Here is a 23411-nt window from a genome sequence, read left to right on the forward strand (position 1 = left end):
AAAGGACAATGACTCCAATCATACTTCCAAAGTTGTGGCAAAATGGCTTAAGGACAACAAAGTCAAGGTATTGGAGTGGCCATCACAAAGCCCTGACCTCAATCCCATAGAAAATTTGTGGGCAGAACTGATCAACAGTGTGCGAGCAAGGAGGCCTACATACCTGACTCAGTTACACCAGCTCTGTCAGAAGGAATGGGCCAAAATTCACCCAACTTATTGTGGGAAGCTTGTGGAAGGCTACCTGAAACGTTTGACCCAGGTTAAACCATTTAAAGGCAATGCTACCAAATACTAATTGAGTGTATGTAAACTTCTGACCCAATGCGAATGTGATGAAAGAAATAAAAGCTGAAATAAATCATTCTCTCTACTAATATTCTGACATTTCACATTCTTAAAATAAAGTGGTGATCCTAAATATATATAAATTTAGCAAAAAAAGAAACGTCCCTTTTTCAGGACCCTGTCTTTCAAAGATTATTCGTAAAAATCCGAATAACTTCACAGATCTTCATTGTAAAGGGTTTAAACACTGTTTCCCATGCTTGTTCAATGAACCATAAACAATTAATGAACATGCACCTGTGGAACAGTTGTTAAGACACTAACAGCTTACAGATGGTAGGCAATTAAGGTCACAGTTATGAAAACTTAGGACACTAAAGAGGCCTTTCTACTGACTCTGAAAAACACCAAAAGAAAGATTCCCAGAGTCCCTGCTCATCTGCGTGAACGTGCCTTAGGCATGCTGCAAGGAGGCATGAGGACAGCAGATGTGGCCAGGGCAATACATTGCAATGTCCGTACTGTGAGACACCTAAGACAGCACTATAGGGAGACAGGATGGACAGCTGATTGTCCTCGCAGTGGCAGACCACATCTAATAACACCTGCACWGGATCAGTACATTCGAACATCACACCTGCGGGACAGGTACAGAATGGCAAAAACAACTGCCCAAGTTACACCAGGAACGCACAATCCCTCCATCAGTGCTCAGACTGTCCGCAATAGGCTGAGAGAGGCTGGACAGGGCTTGTAGGCCTGTTGTAAGGCAGGTCCTCACCAGACATCACCGGCAACAACGTCGCCTATGGGCAGAAACCCACCATCGCTGGCGAGTTGCGGTTTTATCTCACCAAGGGTGATGGTCGGATTCGCATTTATTGTCAAAGGAATGAGCATTACACCGAGGCCTGTACTCTGATGCGGGATCGATTTAGAGGTGGAGGGTCCGTCATGGTCTGGGGCGGTGTGTCACAGCATCATCGGACTGAGCTTGTTGTCATTGCAGGCAATCTCAAAGCTGTGCGTTACAGGGAATACATCCTCCTCCCTCATGTGGTACCCTTCCTGCAGGCTCATCCAGACATTACCCTCTAGCATGACAATTCCACCAGCCATACTGCTCATTCTGTGCGTGATTTCCTGCAAGACAGGAATGACAGTGTTCTGCCGTGGCCAGCGAAGAGCCCGGATCTCAATCCCATTAAGCACGTCTGGGACCTGTTGGATCGGAGGGTGAGGGCTAGGGCCATTCCCCCCAGAAAAGTCTGGGAACTTGCAGATGCCTTGGTGGAAGACTGGGGTAACATCTCACAGCAAGAACTGGCAAATCTGGTGCAGTCCTTGAGGAGGAGATGCACTGCAGTACTTAATGCAGCTGGTGGCCACACCAGATACTGACTGTTACTTTTGACATTATTCAATTTCTGTTAGTCACATGTCTGTGGAACTTGTTCCGTTTATGTCTCAGTTGTTGAATCTTGTTATGTTCATACAAATATTTACACATGTTAAGTTTGCTGAAAATAAACGCAGTTGACAGTGAGAGGACATTTCTTTTTTTGCTGAGTTTATATAGATACTGTAGCCACAATGGAGCTGAATTGAATGTAATCACTCTAGCTAACAAGTTAGTTTAACTAGCTGCTGTTAGCATAYGGCTAGCTTGCTAAAGTTAGCTCGTTAGCTAGCTATCTAGTAATACCAACGAATTACAATGCTGAACCAATCAACCAAAATATTTAAGCATTTTTAACAGCATGCGATCACATCAGACCTCATTCTGTCCCCTGGACTACACTAGCTAGTCATTCCACATTACATAAGCTTCCACTCAACATTCCATTGCAGTCTGAGCCGTAGCTACACATTGTGCCCCTAGTGTCTCCCTCCCTCCACAACAGTCTTCCAAAGAAGTTTGAACTGAAGTTTTCCCTTACCATCGTCCACTCTCCTCCCTTTAGCAGTCGTCTCTTCCGGTTCTCGTTGCATGTGCAGTTTGAGTCTTCCAATAATCACTCTATTGCGGCATTGACTTATCAGTTGTTAGTTTTATATGTTTAATTTTTTTTACCCCTTTTTCTCCCCAATTTCGTTGTATCCAACAGTCTTGTCCCATCGCTGCAACTCCCATACGGACTCGGGAGAGGTGAAGGTCGAGAGCCGTGTGTCCTCCAAAACCCGACCCCGCCATGATGCACTGCTTCTTGACACAATGCTCGCTTAGCCCATAAGCCAGCCACACCAATATGTCGGAGGAAAAACGCTATACACCGGGCGACCGTGTCAGTGTGCATTGCGCCCGGCCCGCCACAGGAGTCGCTAGAGCGCGATGGGACAAGGACAGCCCGGCCAGCCAAACCCTCCCCTAACCCGGACGACGCTGGGCCAATTGTGTGCCGCCTCATGGGTCTCCCGGTCGCGGCCAGCTGTGACACAGCCTGGCATCGAACAAGGATCTGTAGTGACGCAGCTAGCACTGTGATGCAGTGCCTTAGACAGCTGCACCACTCGGGAGGCCCCTAGATAATTATTTTGTAACTTATCTGCAGAAGTTTTTTATAATTTTTTAGGGAATACAACCACCAACTTTTTCCTCATTGCTCGTATACCTACATAAACTGAGATTCAATTGAGTCCATACCCCATTGAAGTTGACATTGTACATGGGTAAGGTAAGGGTAGGGGTTAGGGTAGGGAGGGACGTCCCAAGGATTCCAGATAGCACAGACTCAATTGAATMTCAGTTTACATAGTAGCCTACAAGCAACGGGGAAAAAGTTGGTGGTTGTATTCTGTAAAAGTTTTTATTACAAAGTATGTACAGTTTAAACATAGGAACAGGTAAGAATTTTCATAATTTACATTTTTACAAGAATTGACTGATGGTGGCTCAATGTTGTTGCTAGCAAATYCTGCAACCAGTTATCAAAACTCAACTCTGCCTAGAGAATGGAGTTGAGCGTTCTTCAACTAGGTTACAGGGTCCTCTAGAGCAGTGGTTCCCAAACTTTTTTGCTTGCTATCCTAGTACCCTTGGTTGGGAACCACTAATCTAGAGCATAGATAGTGATAGTGCTGACGTCATTCACGTATTGCTATGGAAAACTCCCAATGGCGCATAAAACCGGAGGTATTTGAATTTGAAGTGTGCCATATAGACAAAGATAGACCACAGCCAGTAGTTTCCAATGGATCACAGTGGGCAGAACAAGCAAGGTGGGTAAAGCCAAGCACGAGCTAGCGAGATCCTATTGTAGAGTTCTAGCATGTATTTGCTTATTTCCGTTTGGGAACGCCTACTCTGTGAAGTGCGCTTGTGCAATAACTAAATTTGCCCTTGCAATCTTTCTAAAGAACGCAATTTTTAGAAACTTTGGCAAAGGGTAAAGTCTACAAAACCTAGTCCACTCGATTCGTAACAGATTATAGTTTTGGAAATGGAAAACTGTATTGAAATCAAATGTTTAATCAATGAAAAATGTTGCAGAATGTTGGCCAAAATCCCTTTCGCTCCATCTTCTCCCACTGCCGGCAACTGGGCTTCCTCTCATCACCATATTTGGTAGTGAGTGGAAATGCCAAACCGATGCTTCACATTTATACATACAATGAAATATCTGTCTCATTGCTCTATCTAGGATGTAGACCTCGCCAGCTTGTAGTCCTAAAACCTGGAATTTAGTTACCTCTGGTTCGCTCAGCCATTCCTATGAGGAAAATGAATGGGAATGTCACGCCCTGGCCTTAGTATTCTTTGTTTTCTTTATTATTTTAGTAAGGTCAGGGTGTGACATTGTAACGGCGTTCCTCCTCGAGCAGGGATTAAACCAAAATGCAGCGTCTTGATATGACATGATTTATTTAAGATAAAGACGAAAACACGAACTTGTAGGCCTATGTTATTCAATTATTGCACCCACACTACTCGCGCGCGCCAACGAGTGTCTGCGTTGCCAAGGGCTAAAATAGAAGTCAGTTCTATTTCTGATGCAGATCGCGCTGCAAGTCCTGCCTCTCCCATCTCCTCATTGGTTTATCGAAGCAGCTACCCACGTGCCATAGGATTTGTAAAACGAACCATTGTAGTGCCTACAAAAATAGGTCATTACTATTGCTCTCTATTGCTGAATGTGGTTGAAATGGAACAAAAAAATCGCTAAGGATCATGGTGAAATTTGCCGTAACTTGCAAAGGATCATGGTTGATGGAGTCGTTTTCATCCTGTATGAGATAGTCACCGGGAGCCTCTTATAGCTCAGTGAAGCCTCTTCCTACCCCAGTTTGGTCGACAAATTAATATATACCATACGAAACGAGACATATCATACTAAATTACYTGCCTGGTTTACGTACAGAATAATACGAAACGCTCTGATACCAGGTTGCGTACCGTACAGGCCCGTGATTGGTCTGTTTCGGCACGTGGTCCTGTATGACGACAAAAAGTGTAGTCAGAATTGTTCACTATTTAATTAAATATCTCGATTTGTAACGAACTTTAAAATTATTCACTATGGGGATCGAACTTGATCATAATAAACACATTTTAAAGCCCAAAACGACCGTCACATTTATTCAGTTTTGGCGATCGTAATTTACATATACTTTCTAGGGCAGATGGCATCGCTAGGTTGCTACGATGTAGCCGACCAGCAGAGCTCGTGACTTCAAGCTCCAGACCGGACACTGTAGCTTCCCCTTGAGCGCTTGTCTCTTAGAGTCTGGCAAGAAATACTACTTCTCTGAGATTAAAATATGATTGCAAAATGTGTAAAAGAATACAAGAGAGACACTAGATGTGTAATATCATAAATCATGTATAGATGTGTAATATCAGAGATGGCTTACCTGTTGTCCTAGCTTTTATCCCCTGTCTAGTTCACTCTCCTGGTTAGTCTGTTATCATGTTTTGTGTTTCCCTGGTTAGTCTGTCCTTATGTTTAGTGTATGTTTTTTTATACATACTTTCTTATTTTAATGTGATTGCATTGCATTTTTTACTTGCTGATTATCTTGTATGTAAAGTGACTTTGGGTGTCTTGAAAATGGCTTAAAATAAAATGTATTATTATTATTATATGTGTAAAAACATTGGGTCTGGTTTCTCATATTGGCTCTTGGGTAGACATGCTTTATAAAACTAGATATTGTAGTCTATGCTGAATGGATAGAAAGGAAAAATAAATTGAAACTCTTTCTTTAACACCTGACAAAGGAAAGCACTCTTCTGGATACCTAATTGTTACAGTATATTATGGCTGTGTGTAGGCGGAAAGCCTTATCAGTGTTTGTGGGTTGTTATGGTTGACATAAGACATCTCCTCTGAGAGTAACAGCATCCTCCTCCATTAAGGTGAAGGAAGTGGAAACTGAGTCATATACCGAAGTCAATAAGCAGAGTATGAAACTAATCAACACTCTTGAGAAAATACATTAACACAATTGGCAAAAAAAAGTGAGCACTCTCTTTCTCAGCACGGGAGGTGTGCTCTGCCACTCAAACATTTACATTTTAGTAATTTAGCAGACGCTCTTATCCAGAGCATCTTACAGCTAGTGCATTCATCTTAAGATAGCTAGGTGGGACAACCACATATCTCAGTCATAGTAAGTACATTTTCCCTCAAAGCAGCTATCAGCAAAGTCAGCAGAGTGTTAGTTGACGAAAGCATTATTTGTGTGATTATTTAAGATAATGTTTTTGGAATCGGAAGATGGGCAGAGACTCTGCTGTCCTATCTTCAGGGCGAGCTGGTTCCACCATTGGGGTGCCAGGCAGAGAAGAGCTTAGACTGGGCTGAGCGGGAGCTGCCCGCTCGTAGGGGTGGGCAGGCCAAGAAACCAGAGGTGGCAGAACGGTACTCGGGTTGGGGTGTAGGGTTTGAGCATGCACTGAAGGTAGGGAGGGGGCAGTTCCTCTTGCACCATGGTCTTGTAGTGGATGTGAGCTTCAGCTGGAAGCCAGTGGAGTGTGCAGAGGAGCGGGTTGACATGGGAGAACTTGGGAAGGTAGAAGACCAGGCGGGCTGCAGCGTTCTAGATAAGTTCCAACATTCAGCTTGATACTGTCAACTTGGTTACCATGGTCCCCACAAGACAAGGAAGAAAAAATATTGAACACTACAAGCCTCCTTATTTGCCCTTTTCCCCCTCAGAGTGAGATGTAGAAATCCTCTCAGATGTTCATATTTTTTAGGCTATTGTCAACAGGAATAGATTTTGAACAGAGCTGGAGAGCTCTCTCCTCTTCCCATCTCTCTCTTTCTCCCATGCTTCCTGTACATTTTCTTTTCTAATTTGTTGACAAATATCTTCTAATGGAAAATAACAAAATCAACCAATTTCAACCTAATTGTTGCTAAAAGTTATTATTGCTATGTTTGTCATTGTCAATCTACAGAAATTAACAGTTTGTGTTTTCATGCAATTCTGGGCTCATGGTTTATAAGGCTTTCAGATTGTTTTTCTTTTTAAGACAAATCATTGCAGCCAGGGATTCCTGACTCATCATCATCCTCGTTCTCATCATCATCATTACCCTTTACCAGTGGCAGCTGCATCAGCATCACGAGAACCAGAATAAGTGATTATCACACCTTCCCTGTTATCAAATGATGACCCATAATTTAATGTATTTTAATTAGTTAATGATAGTAATGTTATCTGTGATAATTTTACGCTACTACTATAATAATAATAATAAAAAATACTACATAAAGGTCAAAGGTAAATGGGCGTTTATTTAACCCAAGTGACGTCCCCACCGAATGACTTCCTTATTCCTGCATACGTTCCACACGTTTTTCAGAAATAAAAGTTAGCGCGATTTTCAAACAATGCCGAAAGCCAAAAAGAAAAGTAAAAGAAACACGTTTGATTACAGTAAAGATAGAAAGAAACTGAAAAAGCAGTTTAAGAAAAGAGAAGCCCCTAGAATTGAGTGGTAAGTCGAATATTGATGATGAATAGCAGTCGATGTTAGCAATGCTAACCTCGTTCTAGTAAGCTGTGATGCTAACGTTAGCTCATCTACGTAGTTTTGTCTGTGTGGTTGAACTAGCTAGMCAACCTAGTCATCTAACGTGAGCTAGCTAATGTAACCGATGTGAAATGGCTAGCTAGGTAGCGGTGGTGCGCGCTAGCAGCCTTTCAGTCGGCTTGCTCTGAAACCTTGAAGTAGTGGTTCCCCTTGCTCTGCAAGGGCCGCGGCTTTTGTGGAGCGATGGGTAACGATGCTGCGTGGGTGACTGTTGTTGATGTGTGCAGAGGGTCCCTGGTTCGCGCCCGGGTTGGGGCGAGGGGACGGACTAAAGTTATACTGTTACACTAACTTTACAAGAAAATGTTATCTGGTCTATTCCCGGGTTTATTATCAATGGTTGTCAAACTGGTGAAATAACATAAACTAGTTTGCTAGCTAAAGTTACTTGCTCTGGTCCAGCCAGTGCGTCGTTTGGCTGAACAGCTTTGATTCGTAACATTAATTATTCGGCGTAGTGACAGGCAGCTTCAATATACTTATCTCACCAAAGCAAACATATTGGTAGAGACAGTACKGAAGACCATTTGTCTGTATACGCAAGTTGGCATTTTTTTCTTTGTTAACCGCCAGACTAGTTATGGTTGAATTTTTATTTTACCAGGTAAGTTGACTGAAAACATTCTCATTTACAACAACGACCTGGGGAATAGTTAAAAGGGAGAGGCAGGGGGATGAAGCGCATGCATCTTGGCTGAGCATGTTGCCAGAAGATACCAACCCTACCTTTACACTGAGCTGCACTGGGGTCAGAATGCAATCATGGTTACATTCATATCCCATTTCTGCTTCTCCGAGGCTGCCTTAATTGACATCCACGCCATCGGCGCCTGGGAAACAGTGGGTTTACTACCTTGATCAGGGGCAGAATGGCTTATTGTTTAACCTTGTCAGCTAGGGAATTCGATCCAGCAACCTTTCGGTTACTGGCCCAACACTCCTATCCGCCAGGCAACCTGCCTTCCCTTTGGAGCAGTGTGGATAAAGGTACATTTTGGAGTACAGTGTAGAGGTCGACCGATTATGATTTTTCAACGGCGATACCGATTATTGGAGGACCAAAAAAAGCCGATACCGATTAATCGGCGGTTTTATATTTATTTATTTGTAATAATGACAATTACGACAATACTGAATGAACACTTTTATTTTAACTTAATGTAATACATCAATAAAATCAATTTAGCCTCAAATAAATAATAAAGTGTTCAATTTGGTTTAAATAATGCAAAAACAAAGTGTTGGAGAAGAAAGTAAAAGTGCAATATGTGCCATGTAAAAAAGCTAACGTTTAAGTTCTTTGCTCAGAACATGAGAACATATGAAAGCTGGTGGTTCCTTTTAACATGAGTCTTCAATATTCCCAGGTAAGAAATTTTAGGTTGTAGTTATTATAGGACTATTTCTCTCTATACCATTTGTATTTCATATACCTTTGACTATTGGATGTTCTTATAGGCACTTTAGTATTGCCAGTGTAAAAGTATAGCTTCCGTCCCTCTCCTCGCCCCTACCTGGGCTCGGACCAGGGACACATCGACAACAGCCACCCTCGAAGAATCACTCCACAAAAGCCGCGGCCCTTGCAGAGCAAGGGGAACAACTACTTCAAGGTCTCAGAGCGAGTGACGTCACCGATTGAAACGCTATTAGCGCGCACCCCGCTAACTAGCTAGCCTTTTCACATCGGTTACACCAGCCTAATCTCGGGAGTTGATAGGCTTGAAAGCCATAAACAGCTCAATGCTTGAAGCACAGAGAAGAGCTGCTGGCAAATGCACAAAAGTGCTGTTTGAATGAATGCTTACGAGCCTGCTGCTGCCTACCACCACTCAGTCAGATTGCTCTATCAAATATCAAATCATAGACTTAATTATAACATAACACACAGAAATATGAGCCTTTGGTCATTGTTATGGTAAAATCTGGAAACTATCATTTAGAAAACAAAATGTGTATTCTTTCAGTGAAATACGGAACCGTTCTGTATTTTATCTAACGGGTGGCATCCCTAAGTCTAAATATTGCTGTTACATTGCACAACCTTCAATGTTATGTCATAATTATGTACAATTCTGGCAAATTAATTACTGTCTTTGTTAGGAAGAAATGGTCTTCACACAGTTCGCAACGAGCCAGGCGGCCCAAACTGCTGCATATACCCTGACTCTGCTTGCACGGAACGCAAGAGAAGTGACACAATTTCCCTAGTTAAAAGAAATTCATGTTAGCAGGCAATATTAACTAAATATGCAGGTTTAAAAATATGTACTTGTATTGATTTTAAAGAAAGTTATTGCTGTTTATGGTTAGGTACACATTGGTACGACAGTGCTTTTTTCGTGAATGCGCTTGTTAAATCATCACYCGTTTGGCGAAGTAGGCTATGATTCGATGAGAAATGAACAAGCACCGCATCGATTATATGCAACGTAGGACAAGCTAGATAAACTAGTAATATTGTCAACCATGTGTAGATAACTAGTGATTATGTTAAGATTGATTGTTTTTTATAAGGTAAGTTTAATGCTAGCTAGCAACTTACCTTGGCTTCTTGTTGCACTCGCGTAACAGGTAGTCAGCCTGCCACGCAGTCTCCTCATGGAGTGCAATGTAATCGGCCACAATCGGTGTCCAAAAATGTAGATTACCGATTGTTATGATAACTTGAAATCGGCCCTAATTGATCGCCGTTCCGATCAATCAGTCGACCTCTAGTACAGTGGCGTATCCCCATCTCTGCATTGAGGTACATTTTCAACCCATATCTCGCACCGGCTCCACAGTGTCTTATTAATGTAACCATTGCATTGCGACCCCAGTGCAGTTCAGTGTAAACAAGCGTAACTATAGGGTCGGTATCTTCTTGCAAATTAGCATGCAGCTCATAGTACAGATCTGACGTGTGTGTGTGGAACAAAGCAAGTCTTGGCTTAACAAAGTGCTCATGGCATACTCAATAAATACAACACCCACTTATCAGAAATTTATGATCTAGCATGAGTAAATGGCTGTAGTTGTGTAACTGTTTATTTCAAGTCCTCAGATCCGAAATGCCTGGAGTGACAAGAAGTCTGTGGCAAGGAACTTGCGAGACATGGGTCTGGCATTTGACCCTAACCGTGCCCTCCCAATTAAGACACTGACTGTGAGTTTATGCTGTCCATCATGGTGATATACTATACATTCACAAGTTATGGCCTAATCTCTTAGAGTGAATTGTGATTTATAATTGACATGTCTGCAGTTTGCTGCTGTGGAGAGAACTGAAGAAGCTCCCACCCTCAAATTTGTAAGGAAGCCATACGTTCTCAATGGTAAGGAACCATTAATAATTTCTTGTTGGACCTAAATCAACATTTGTTCTTTGTTATTTATAAATATTTTTTAAAATGTAACCTTTATTTTACTAGGCAAGTCAGTTAAGAACAAATTCTTATTTTACAATGACCGCCTTACCTGGGTGACGCTGGGCCAATTGTGCGCCACCCTATGGGACTCCTGATCACGGCCGGTTGTGATACAGCCCGGGATAGAACCAGGGTCTGAAGTGATGCACTGAGATGCAGTGCCTTAGACCGTTGTGCAACTCGGGTGGCCCTATTAGATTTTATTAGAAGATCTTATCACGTAGACTCATGCATGATGACTTGTTTTCAACAGAACTTGTGGCAGAGGCCAATCTCCCAGAGAAAGACACAAAGACCTTATCCACAGACTTGATCGAGTACGTGCAGTACATGATCAGGGAACACAGCGAGAACTACAAGGTAAGTACAGCTGATGAGGAATTTCACCTCGCCTAACTTGATTCTCTGTACAGTAGTATTTCACAAAGGATGGGCTCATATTCCTGTAGTTGCAGTGTATTGCCTTTGGGTCATAGCAATAACTACTGTATGTTCTTATGGGTATTGTGAGACCTCGTTTTTTTTATTACATTTTTATCCCAACCTAATTTCTGCTTCTGTAGGCTATGGCCAGAGATGAGAAGAACTATTACCAGGACACGCCCTCACAGATCAGGAGGAAAGTGGACCAGTATAAACGCTGCCATCCAGAGGAATACAACACCTTTGTGGAGTTTCTCAAAGGTGGGAAACCTGTTTCCATATAACTGGGCCTGTCTGTGGTGATCAAAGATGTTCAATATAGAGAGAGATCATTACTCTTCATCAGTGGAGGCAGTCTGGGAGAGCTGACTCAGAAGTATTTTGTTACTTTGATGGACAGAGGGAGTCATGGTGCACTCAGCAACTCTCCTTCAATCAGAATGGATGGTAAATTGGGATTCTAGAAACTGTAAACATTTTAGAAAAAGACCAGACATTTTCAACATGCATAAAATCAAACACTTTATTATATTTGTTCATACTTTCCATATGTATCCCAAAAATACAGTTACACAAATTACAGTAAGAACATTTAAGACTGCTTTTGTAATGAAGTGAACATGTAWATTTGTAATGAGACTAAGATTTTTCACTTTAAAAGTGCATGCCAAACATAAACCAATGATTGAAAAGTTAAACAAACCATACAACTGTGGGAATTGTTAGAGATACTTTGGGATTTGGGCAATGAGGCCTGTCATACTTCTCCAGAGTCGGATGAATTCGTGGATACCATTGGTGTCTCTGCGTGCGGTTTAAAGGAAGTTGCTAACTAACGCAATTGCAAAGACTTCCATTAATTGCGCTAACGGTAGTTAGCATTGGCTTGTGAAACTACCTCAAATCAAAGTTTATTTGTCACGTGCGCCGAATACAACAGGTGTAGACCTTACAGTGAAATGCTTACAGGCTCCAACCAATAGTGCAAAAAAAGGTATTAGGTGAACAATGGGTAGACACAGATAAATAAATGGTATCCACAAGTTCATTTGACTCTGGGGAAGTATATAACGGGCCTCACTGCCTAAATCCCTAAATATCTAACAATTCACTGGGAATTTTATAAAAACACATTTACTTGAACAGTGCAGATGCAAAGTTTGATAACAGAAGTTTTTGTTAACTTTTCTGTGGAAATTGTTTAAAGTAGTCCTTGTGTATGTACGGTGTAACTTTGCAGTAATTTTTGTTTGGCATGCATTTTAAAGTGGAAATCTTAGTCTCGGCATCACTCTTTTAACGTGGAATTTCCCTAAGCTGTTATCAATGCATTTCCTTTTTTGGATAACATAAGATATATAAACATAGCATCGTTTGTGCAAAAGGTTGCAATGTCACTGCAAAAACAAAATGAAAAATAAGACATTTGAGTTAAATCTTTAAAGCAGCATAAATATTACAACTGAACACAAAACAGAAATATGAAACATGCTCTAGATTATCAAGAAACAATAGCGATATCAAGGAGTAGGRATGGGCACGGTTAATTGAATATCAGAACGGAAATTAGTATTCTATTTGTGTGTACATTTTTGAAGAGGGGGAAAATAATGACATTAACAAGCTTTGTCAAAATGTAATTATCCATGGGACATTGTTACACAAGGACATACCATGACATTTGAATTTTTTTTATTTAGTATAACTACACTTCTGAATGCAGTTTGACAGTGTGAGCTACTGCTGCTTCAAACATATTGTGGCTGACAGAACATTGTAGCTTAGTTTGTTGTGCACTGTAAACGTAGCCTACAGTTGACGCACAAAGTAGTTGTTTAATTTAAGCTCATTTTCTCTCATGTTGCATTTGACATGAAAAAGCATTTTATTTTCATAGCGCATTTAGCTTTCTAGTCAGCCATGACATCGGTAGCCTATGCTATTTTCCCCACTTCAAATAGTGATAACAGGTATGCACCTCCTTGAAGTTCCACAAGGCCTGACACAGATCAATGCAAACCACTCGCCAGAACCTTTTTTTAACAATCTATTCTATCATGGTGAACATCACTTATTTCACTGTTGCTGACTGTTAGCCAAAAAACAAAGGACCACTGTCAGCTGTTGTGGTACCTGCATTTGCTTCATTCTGATTGGTCCAGAGATTCAAGAGCAACTTTTGGGGGCGAGGGGAATTTTCAATCCAGAGATCTGGAAAAAAAATGCATGATTATTCAAATAGTGAAATATCATATGCCCATCCCTATCAAGGAGGGGTTTTCCTCATCTAAAGATACATTTGTTTATGTGCACATCAGGTTTGAATACACAAGTTGGAAATATCGCACATTTATAAGATTATACAATGTACAACATTTTGTATAGTGACTAGATTTACTGTCCCGGTAAACACAATGTTTTCAACAAATGGGAAATGTCTCCAATAAATCTAGCACTTGGTACATTGGATATTTTTGGTGAGATGTTGGACATATTTGGTGAGATGTTGGACATGATATTCCATTAGGCTGACCAATAACCCTGAGCATTGCAGTTAAAACACTCCATTTTGAAAGGTTCTTATCAAGACAGTCAGGAAACTGCATTCAGATGTCTTAAGTTTGCCTGTAGTGAAAATACCAACACATTAGCTGACCTATTTCAGTATGCTAGTCCTATCTGTTCTCATCAATTATTTACAATCTCATTTCGGGGAGCAACCAAGTGCTTAATTGATGACTATTAAAGCATCTGGAATGCTTCACTGAGTACATACTATTGCCACTATTACGTTACTGTATCTGCTAAACTGAGCAGGTTGTGTTCAAACTAACCTACATTGGCACCTAGTTGGGGAAAAAACATGTCAGATAATGACTGCTCAGCAAAACGACTTCTTGTTWAACCACAATACAAGGTTATATAAGCCTACCTATAGATTTGTTTCCCCCTTAATTATTTTTGTATCGATTTGTTTGGTCAGAGATGGCTGCAAGGAAAATTGTCCTTTTTTCCCCACCACTGGGTCCTTAAATGGCCTGATTTCTTTAAATCGTAGGTAACGTAATAATTTGAACCACATTTCAGTTTAACAGTCAAACAAAACATCAGGTGGTGCCACTGCAGTAGAAACATGGAGTTACTGGTCATTGATGAGAAGGTTGAAGATAAGATTAAAAGGTATGTTTTGAATAAAAGCTGGCTACAAAACTGCCTCCTAAAAGTGAAAACATGCAAATCTTTAAAAATTCCAACGTAGAGCATGAATTTCTCAAAGAACAAGTAATCTTAAAAACTGCACTCAATTTACACCTATTAACATGGACTTGACTACATTTTACCTACAATGAAATGTAACACTCAATCAAATGTTTCCTTTAAAGAGGATAAAATGCCATTTCATTATTGACTGAATTGACACTAGCTGACATGACATTGCCACAATGAGGAGCATTGAAGCTGTATTGTATTGACACTTATGCTACAATAAATGTAACAAGCTTCATGATTGGTAGTTAGATGCATGATCTACACTGAGTATACAAACCATTAAGAAAACCTTTTTCCATGACAGACTGTCACCTGTTAAATCCACTTCGATCAAAGTAGACGAAGGGGAGGAGACGGGTTAAATTATTTTTAAGCCTTGAGACATAGATTGTGTATGTGTGCCATTCAGAGGATGAATGGGCAAGACAAAATATTTAAGTGCCTTTTGAACGGGGTATAGTAAGTAGTAAGTACCACACGCACCGGTTTGAGTGTCAAGAACTGCAACATTGGGTTTTTCACGGTCAAGTTTGCCATGTTGATGGTGTTCCTAATGTTTGGTATACTTAGTGTATATTGTTACTATTTAAGTGATTCAGTGATGACTGTTTTTGGTCCCTGACTCCCAGAGGGCCCTGAAGGATCTTCTCTAGTTCAAAAGTATTCACACGCAGTCATTGCTACTTGCCACTTGTCCTTACAAACGGGCTTACCCATGGGCCTCTCCCCATCCCACCTGTATGGTCAACCCCCCGTTCAACTCATCCTGTCCTAGGGAATCAAACGAGCTGTAGGATCAGGTCCTGGAAGGCCTGCAGATTGCGGGAGACAATCAGGCCATCTGAGCCCAGCTGGGCAGCCAGGAGGAACAGCCTCCTATCGTCAGCCACCGCCCCCAGAGACAGGGCCTCATGAAGCTCCGACACACTCATGGCATTGTGCTTGTCCTGGGGGGGAAGAAGACACACAGGACGGACAGTGAAGTCTACTGCCGAGTCACTCTGGGTTTGATGAGCCTCTGTTGAAATGTCAAATTCTTATTTACAATTTAGTTAATCTAAGCATTGATGTATCACAACACTGGTCATGACAGGTGTAATATCACATTTATAACAGTATGACACATTCTTTATAAACACGGCTCAAGTGAGGTGTTACTAACATTTACTCACTGGAGAACATACATTTATCCATGTCCAAGACACTCACGTTGCCCACAGTATGAACAACAAACGTGTTTCTATAGCAATGGAATAAGATTCCATTCGTTAGGTTTTCTATTTCCAATGCATCTGCCCAAAGACAGTATACGACAGCTCAATAGTCAAGGTCACCTGTTTGTTTCCCAGGACCACCACAGGAAGTTGTGAATCCAGTCTGAGAAGGCGATGCAGCTCAGCCTTGGCCTGTGGGAGACGTTTTCTGTCAGAGGAGTCAACCACGTACACCAGGACATGCGTCTTCCTCATGTACTCGGTCCAGTACGTACGCAAATCCTCACCCCCTCCAACTAGAATACAGCAGACAGAGGTAGGCTGGTTATTTGAGTGTTGCTAGGCAAAAAGGTAGATGTATGAACTTGTGTTGTATACCTTGTTTGTCACAGTACAAAAGGGCTAAATGAATTATTACACTGAAGAAAAAGTAAATGGTGTGTGTTGTTGTCCAAACATGTATGACTGAGTCTAAGCAAAGGCACATGATTATAATGCTTTTGGTAAGGCCACTGGTATTTCAAGGGCCAAACTGATAGCTTACAATGTGACATTTTAAGGTCATAGAACAGCCTTAAAGCACTCTGCATGGAGTCTTACAGGCCAGTTGAATTGCCCTGCAAGCATTTGCAGAATTCTGGTGTGCAAACTGCACAGCTTACTCTCAAGGAAATCCAGCTGACAGGCAGGGGCACTGAGGCTCATAAAGTTGAAGCCCCTGGTGGGGCGGCAGTTCCCTCTCTTGCCCCCGTCTCCAGCTGTTAGCCCCTGCAGGATACTGCTCTTCCCAGCACCGTCTAGGCCAAGGACGAGCACCTGGCGCTTTCCACGCTCCTCCTGCTCCTGCTCAACACACACAGCAGGAGGTCATCAGAACACCTGTTCTCTCAACATCAGCAACATGAAATTACCTTATCCCATTTTACTTTTTTCTCAAGTTACAGGTATAGATAGTTGTTACTCCTGTAAAGTGACGAACTGCAATATGTTTTGTTTACATACAACAGCATTTTCACCATCTATCCCTGTAGGATTAACAGTGCACTATAGATAATGCTGCAGTATTTCACAATCACTTGCATTTTTGTGTGTAAAGCAGCTAGCAGCCTCTGTGACCCCCAAATCCCCAATAAGCTGTCTACTTGGCCCACAATAACTGCATAAGCTCTTTGACCACTATGTAATGTTGTAATGAAACATAATCTTAGTTTCTACAAATGTTAGTTAAATCAGCTCAAAACCATCTCATTGGTTTGTGAGTGGCACTCTATAGGCGAGTGACACAGTAACTGTAGCCTTATATTGTCTCCTTGATTTAATCAATACCTTTGAAGCTCCTGAAAATCTTATTGTCAATTTCAGGTAATGTCCTATGGCCCTATAGGCTATATTCAGAGGAAATGTTTCTATAGGCAATTGTTATTATGATAGTGATACTACTTTGGAATGATTTGAATATATAAAACAACAATTTCCTTCAACATGAAAATGACTATATTTTCTTGTTGCTCTCTTGAACCCTAAACCTGTATGATTCCCATTATGTGCGTCAATCTTTATCACAACCCATCATCATCACCACCATGCAGTCAGATTGTCAGTTTGTGATCAACATGATCTGGGATGAAGGCTCAGCATTCATGTCATATGTATTGTATGGTCTGGAAGACCACATCCACGTCCAGACAGAAGTGATTCGTGAAGTCCTCTCTTTGCGTTCGATGCCACTGGCGCCTATAGAACTTTCACAGCTCTGGCACATAAAAAATCCGGCGATAAACCGTGAAAACTGTGCGTCTGGCCCACCGATTGCAACAGAGTCATAAACTTATGCCGACTGAACATTCCTAGATGGCAGAGAATAACAGTGTACCTCTTTTATCATGTAATATTCCGCTTCGGGAGACCATATTCGCCTTCTGTAGAAATAATTCAGGGCGATAAACAGCGCGGACCCGAAGGCAGCCACCGCGGCGGTTAGAGCGATGGATATGTGCCGAAGCAGAACCATGTGGCACTGCTGGAACGCCGTATAATGTCGTCTTCCTGGACACTGCAACCAAGCGCCAACGATGAACTGACCGAATGATTTCCACTGTAACCAGTGCACGTGATATCTCTTCCTTGTTTGTGTTGAAAAGAGCCCCGCCAGCGCCTTGTACCCTTCAATCCGTTGGATTCGTGACGGCAGTGTATGGGCTGGGCAACAGCTACTTGTGTGATGTGGATGAAGCCTCTGAGTTTCAATGTAATTGCAAAAGGGTATGTCGGTTCCCTTACAAAAAAAATGTTGCTATATAATTGTGCCTAAATATTTCGCATAAAGTGCAATGTACTACACAGATTCTGTTTTACTTTGGACTGGAATTTATCATATTTAACGGCCTATAATGAATAAGACATTTCCAGTTGTGTTTAAAATGATCAAATAAATATTTGTAACCTAGAGTGAACAGTGTCAAAAACTGTCCATGGGAGGGCGTCGTGCACTTGTCTCAGAAGTTTGCCTCATGAAGTAGAACCAACAACACAGAGCAACATTTATCATTTTTCACCAAGCAAAGTATTTAATTGTCTCGTGTGTGTCCGTCATGTTATGACGTAAGAGTTACACATTATTCCACATTTAAAACCAGAAAAAACATTCATATTGTAGGAAACATTTGGTAGAATAAATGTATGGCACAGGGCAGAGAAGCACCTGTATGACGTCATTCAACAGCATCGCGAGCCTTCACGACCGACCGCGGCAAGCAGTACTATGTAGGAGAGACTGCTGCCCCTTTAAGTAACAAACGATTATAAGTAAACAACTTCAATAAGGATTTATTGGAATTTTGCAGTAACATTTACCGTGAATGTGAAGATAACTGCATCTCAATTCTGTGGAACGGGGTAATTTTTGGGTAGCGCACGAGAGGGTTACTTGCTAGCTGACTGGTTAGCATCGTTCTCGCTAACTAAACATGGTGGCCAGTGAACGAAAAGAGCTCTAAAATATTTAAGAAAAGCTTATTGTTGAATGGTGAGACATTGTTGTAACCTTTTTACACATACTAAAAACCTTGGCTGGATTTGCAGACTTCAAATGCACTTTTCGGTTAATCTGAATATCCAGAAAGGAGTCAAGCTGCCCCGACTCAATTACCATGCCTTGGACAACCCGCTTGAAAAGTTATAATTAACGTTACGTTTTCGTTATGTTCTACAATGTATTCTATATAGACGAACACAAACCTTGAACAACGATTTCAAATGCACATTAGGATTTCTCTCGTGGAACACCACTCTCAATTCCAATGTGACCATGGTTGTAACATTGTTACTGAGCTGAGATAAACGGCTACAGAATACAAAACATTTTTATTCTGCAGAGAAATCATTTGCTCATCTGTGCTGGAAAGATTGTTTCATTAAGGAAATTACCACTGTTTGGCAAACATTTCTACTCGTACTGAGAACATGCACTGCGAGACGTTATGGATTATCACATAGTGCAACACGCACACAAACCAGAATTTGGGAATTGGAACCTAGTGATGGTTTTCAGATTTGGGATTTTAAGATGCTTCACACAAGACATTGTTTACCTTCAATAGAATTTAGAGGACTTGCAGAGAAAATTACATGGAGACTCGTCTGACATGCCAAGGAAGGAGTTACCACTACCAGAGGGTTGGGAAGAATCCCGGGATTTTGACGGGAAAGTCTACTTCATCGACCACATCAAACACGCTACTAGTTGGATTGATCCAAGAGACAGGTATGGTATAACATTCCAGTGACTCTAAAAGCAAGCAGTTGAGTCTTGCTCATAGATTGATGATATGCGCTATCAACAACCATCAGCATCCATCAAGTGCTCATAATCTAATGGTTCACTTGGCAATTAATGAATGGACTCAACTGCAATCTTTGAGTTTACATCACAATTTCTTAAGTGTCACACAATGTAACAAAGTAGGCTATAAATCTAGCCTGGGCAGCGGGGAATGTGCGCTATGGAGCTGCACTATCGTCTTGGTTTAATGTGCCCAGCCGGTAATAAACAAGTGTCTCCCACGACCAATTCATACATAAAACATCCTCCGTTCAGGCTCTATAAGCATCGGTTTCCTCTAACTAGCTTTAATGGCATTTCGCGTATTGTCATTAATAAAGCACAATTTTCAATCATCATGCTAGAGTGGCTAATGCTACTTCCTGATGTTGCCCCTCGCATGTAACAACCAGAAGTTGTCCGAAAATGGGGGCAAATGCTGTTTAATTACAGTATGTATACATTTCCCGTTTTTTTTCTCGAATCGGCACGCCATTAAAGGTAATTGAGGAGACCGATGCATTTGCAGCCTATATGGAGGATGTTTTATGTACGAACCGATCGCCGGAGGACAAGTGTATTGTTACTGGTTTGGCACATTAAGCCCAGATGATAGTGGAGATCCATAGCGGCTGCCCAGGCTACTATAAATCAAGCCTAGGTGTTGATGGAAAAAAAAAACATGAAGATTTTCCTCAGGAATGTGGCTCATGGTCAACCGGGCATTCATTTGCATTCCTGTAATTAGAAATTAGCCCTCGAGGTTTGAGTTAGTTTCCCCCCTCGTAACATTTTAGTGTAATAGGCTTACAATACGTAGAAATGGGTCATGACAGCCAGGGTCTCATTTATACAGAAACTCACTGTCAACCATACTTTGGAACTAATTTCGTTTTACCAGTTACTTAAATACACTCGGACTTTGACACAAAATCTCTTTTAATAGTTTAGTTCTGGAATGCTTGAGATTATGGGATTTTTTTATTCTCATTCAGCCAGGGTTCTGGATAAGGATAGGCCTTCATATTATATTACAAGATTTTGAAAATAGGCTTTGTGTCAAAAGTTACACCTGTTTTCCTTGGTGGCTGTCATTGTTGCAGTCAGCACACAGAACCATAATTAAAAGCCAATAACATGACAGAAGCAAGGGCACAGACCTCCCCACCTCCCTGGTGAAATTCCTTGGTAGCAGCAAGACCAAGATGGCAAAACTTTGTAAACAAAGACCTCAACACACATTCCTAAAATGCACGGCTGAGGAGGGCTGAGCACAGAGGCTGTAAAGACTGATTCATTTAAAATCCCTTTCACTGCTTGCCAATGTGCACAGGGTCAAAGTACAACATCACAACTTGGGAAAGAGTTGCGGTCAAAAGGAGAGGGGTTGAGCCAAGTGAGGAGCATAGACTGTCACTGTAAGGGGTCTGTCTTCTGTAAATCATATGCCTGTTTCTTAATATATAATATAGGCCATTTAGCAGACACTTTTATCCAAAGTGACAAGTCACACGCGCATACTTTTTACATATGGGAATCAAACCCACAACCTTGGCATCAATGGCGCCACACTCTACCAACTGTGCCATACAGGACCGTTTCTCCTATGCTGTTCACTGGTCGGTTAGAGGGCACAGTAGAACATGAAGCCAGCCCAGAGTACTAAGTCTGAGATGAGACACAGCCATTCTCAAAGTATTGATCTGACTGAAATAACCAGACCAGACTGGCCCAAAACTGTCATTGGACTTTTACATATCTTTCTAGTGCTGTTCAGCAGTAAGACGTTTATTTTGCTGAGCAACAGCTGATGAAGAGTAAGTAGGAGGCCTACTGATGATGATAACAAATTCCCATTAGACTGGTCTGTCCTATTGGTGAAAAATGTGCTTTCACAAATACCTCTCACTGTGGAACCAAAGAATGTACCAGCCAAGTGTGATCAAAGTTCTATTATACATTCTACAGCTATTACAGGCCTATAAGATTTTCAAATACTACAAGATATCCCAAAGCTATTGTTGTATGGCAATCTGACCATGTATTCATGAAAACGTTTGCTCTTTGGTCCCCTTAGCCTATCAAACCTGAGTAATGTTCTCTTTTACACTCAAGAATGAAGCCTGTTAGGCTTAATGGAGATGGTAACTGGAGGACTCAGCCCAACATGCATACATGCATGCATCTCGTTGGCCCCGGCCCTGTCCGTATCTTTCTGCGCTGCATTCGCATACCTCAGCCAGACATATTGTTTATCCACCCTCATGGTGACGCACACACCCAGCGCATTCTGTCAGCTGAATGGAATGTTATCTCCCAGATACCAAGCTATTGCAGGAGGGGAGTTGAAGCAGCTCTACTTTATTGTTGAACCTTGAGCGCTATGAAATGTAGGTTGGAGTCTCATAAATTTCACTTGAGGAATTTATAGTGCGATGAATGAAAGTCTGACTCATCATTCAGTTATGCTGCCACATGTTTGCACTCTGCCACACTCTTTGTCGCTTTGCATTAGAGCATTATCACCTGCTTTTGACTTTGTATGCAAACCTGCCTAGTGTTTTTTACACTGCCACTCGACTAACTAGTAATGCTACAGCTCACCTAGGGCCTCTTATCAACCATGCCTTATTAAAACTGTTGGCATACATGGAGATTCTCGGATTTGCGTGCACAACAAACTATTGGGATTTCAAACTGTCGCACGTAACATATACGCATGTTTTCATTGATAAATCAGTGCCATACAATATTTCTGCACTTGTGAACGAGCTTTACAACTCCGCTTGGAAAATGCCCTGCATTCATGGTAACAAAAACTGATTAGAAGCACCTGCTGCTCATCAGTTGTTTACCTGTGTTGCCTACAAATACTGTGTTGGATGTAAAAGATTTGAACCTACACACTGAACAAGGCTGCAAAGCAGAAACGTCTGTGTACGCTATCCCTGWTGCAGTGAAAATAATAATAAAAAWTGAATTAAGCTTTATGTGACATTTTTGAGTGAGGACACATTACAACTTTTTATTTATCTGAATTCATGGGTTTTACACACGAACCACACTACCGGGAGAGTGCGATGGTCTCTTTTTTGATTATGGTAACAAAAACGCCCTCATTTCCTGTATGATTTGGAGATGTTGGAACTGGACCATGAGTGTCTAAAGCGCAGTGCCAAATTTGATCATATTTCTGTGGAGGTGTGTGCAGTATGTTTTTTTTCTTTTGCAGTGGCTTTTTAAAAATGAAAAATTCATGCCGCCTATAGCGCGTGCCAAACACTTCTGCAAGATTGATTGTCTTGAACAATTTTAAAAGTAAATGTTGCATACAGCCCACACTGATATTCAAAAGATGAATTGTTGTTCAATACTTTGTTTATCAATACGTGCCTGTGTTTTATCTTCTGCCTTCTGTCGCACTTTTGGCTATTGCACCGCAATACTGTAGCCTACCCATACTGTCATAGGCTACCGGTCTATTTACTTTCGAGCATGGTTGCCTATTGAATGCGTGATGGATAAATGTTAGCCTATTATTGTTGTTTAGCAGGAATAAACCAGTGATGTCAGAAAAGGGGAGACGTGCCCTGCAATATGATTGATTTGGGCCTATTTAATAAAAGTAAGATATTGTGTTTATCTTAGGTGACATGTTGCTATGCAATCTTCTCACCAACTGCAAATCTGTCTGTTTTATCATTAGGCCTACGTTTTAATGTTTTTTTTTATTAGTCTACCATTATTATAATTCCTGTGTATCAAACACCCCCATTTCCACAAAAATAACTATTTGCTTGCAATACAGTTGAGCAACCACTAGAAATTTTGCGTATTCATGGTCTGAGATTTGCGTGGCGATGCGCACACTTTCCCGTCAAGTTCAAAATGGATAAATACCAACCTTTGCGGGAAAACTGTTGCAGGCAAGGTTGTCTTTTTTT

The 23411-nt window shown here is 41.3% G+C and overlaps 3 protein-coding genes across 3 annotated transcripts in view; 2 read left to right on the plus strand and 1 right to left on the minus strand.

Moving 5' to 3' along the window:
• The first annotated feature begins 7048 nt into the window (after positions 1-7048).
• Positions 7049-17128, plus strand: LOC111950729 (nucleolar protein 16). The gene is made up of 6 exons (XM_023968569.2): positions 7049-7234; positions 10370-10478; positions 10578-10647; positions 10994-11100; positions 11304-11424; positions 15783-17128. The coding sequence occupies exons 1-6, from the start codon at positions 7128-7130 to the stop codon at positions 15812-15814; spliced, it is 546 nt and encodes a 181-aa protein (XP_023824337.1). The 5' UTR covers positions 7049-7127; the 3' UTR covers positions 15815-17128.
• arl10 (ADP-ribosylation factor-like 10) lies at positions 11673-17874 on the minus strand. Its single transcript, XM_023968567.2, has 5 exons — positions 17521-17874; positions 16310-16490; positions 15768-15943; positions 15147-15380; positions 11673-13374 (listed from the first exon to the last, which is right to left on the minus strand). Exons 1-4 carry the CDS (start codon positions 17656-17658, stop codon positions 15213-15215), a joined length of 663 nt encoding a protein of 220 aa, XP_023824335.1. The 5' UTR covers positions 17659-17874; the 3' UTR covers positions 11673-13374; positions 15147-15212.
• Positions 15885-23411, plus strand: part of LOC111950508 (protein KIBRA) — a 51775-nt gene continuing 44248 nt past the window's right edge. Inside the window, exons 1-2 of the mRNA XM_070434430.1 lie at positions 15885-15963; positions 19247-19410. Coding sequence (XP_070290531.1) covers positions 15901-15963; positions 19247-19410 — 227 coding nt within the window. The 5' untranslated portion in view covers positions 15885-15900. The remainder of the gene's footprint in view (positions 15964-19246; positions 19411-23411) is intronic.

This window comes from Salvelinus sp. IW2-2015, linkage group LG23 (genome assembly GCF_002910315.2).
Source record: "Salvelinus sp. IW2-2015 linkage group LG23, ASM291031v2, whole genome shotgun sequence".
In the NCBI taxonomy this organism is placed as follows: Eukaryota; Metazoa; Chordata; class Actinopteri; order Salmoniformes; family Salmonidae; genus Salvelinus; species Salvelinus sp. IW2-2015.

What these genes read in the sequence shown, in the direction of transcription:
- LOC111950729 (XM_023968569.2), top strand. Translation starts at nt 7,128, where the DNA reads ATGCCGAAAGCCAAAAAGAAAAGTAAAAGAAACACGTTTGATTACAGT. An exon ending in GAAGCCATACGTTCTCAATG is followed by an intron (nt 10,648 to 10,993) that starts GTAAGGAACCAT and finishes TGTTTTCAACAG; the next exon opens with AACTTGTGGCAGAGGCCAAT. An exon ending in AACACAGCGAGAACTACAAG is followed by an intron (nt 11,101 to 11,303) that starts GTAAGTACAGCT and finishes CTGCTTCTGTAG; the next exon opens with GCTATGGCCAGAGATGAGAA.
- arl10 (XM_023968567.2), bottom strand. Translation starts at nt 17,658, where the DNA reads ATGGTTCTGCTTCGGCACATATCCATCGCTCTAACCGCCGCGGTGGCT. An exon ending in TCAGCTGGATTTCCTTGAGA is followed by an intron (nt 15,944 to 16,309) that starts GTAAGCTGTGCA and finishes GCTGTATTCTAG; the next exon opens with TTGGAGGGGGTGAGGATTTG. An exon ending in TGGTCCTGGGAAACAAACAG is followed by an intron (nt 15,381 to 15,767) that starts GTGACCTTGACT and finishes CTTCCCCCCCAG; the next exon opens with GACAAGCACAATGCCATGAG.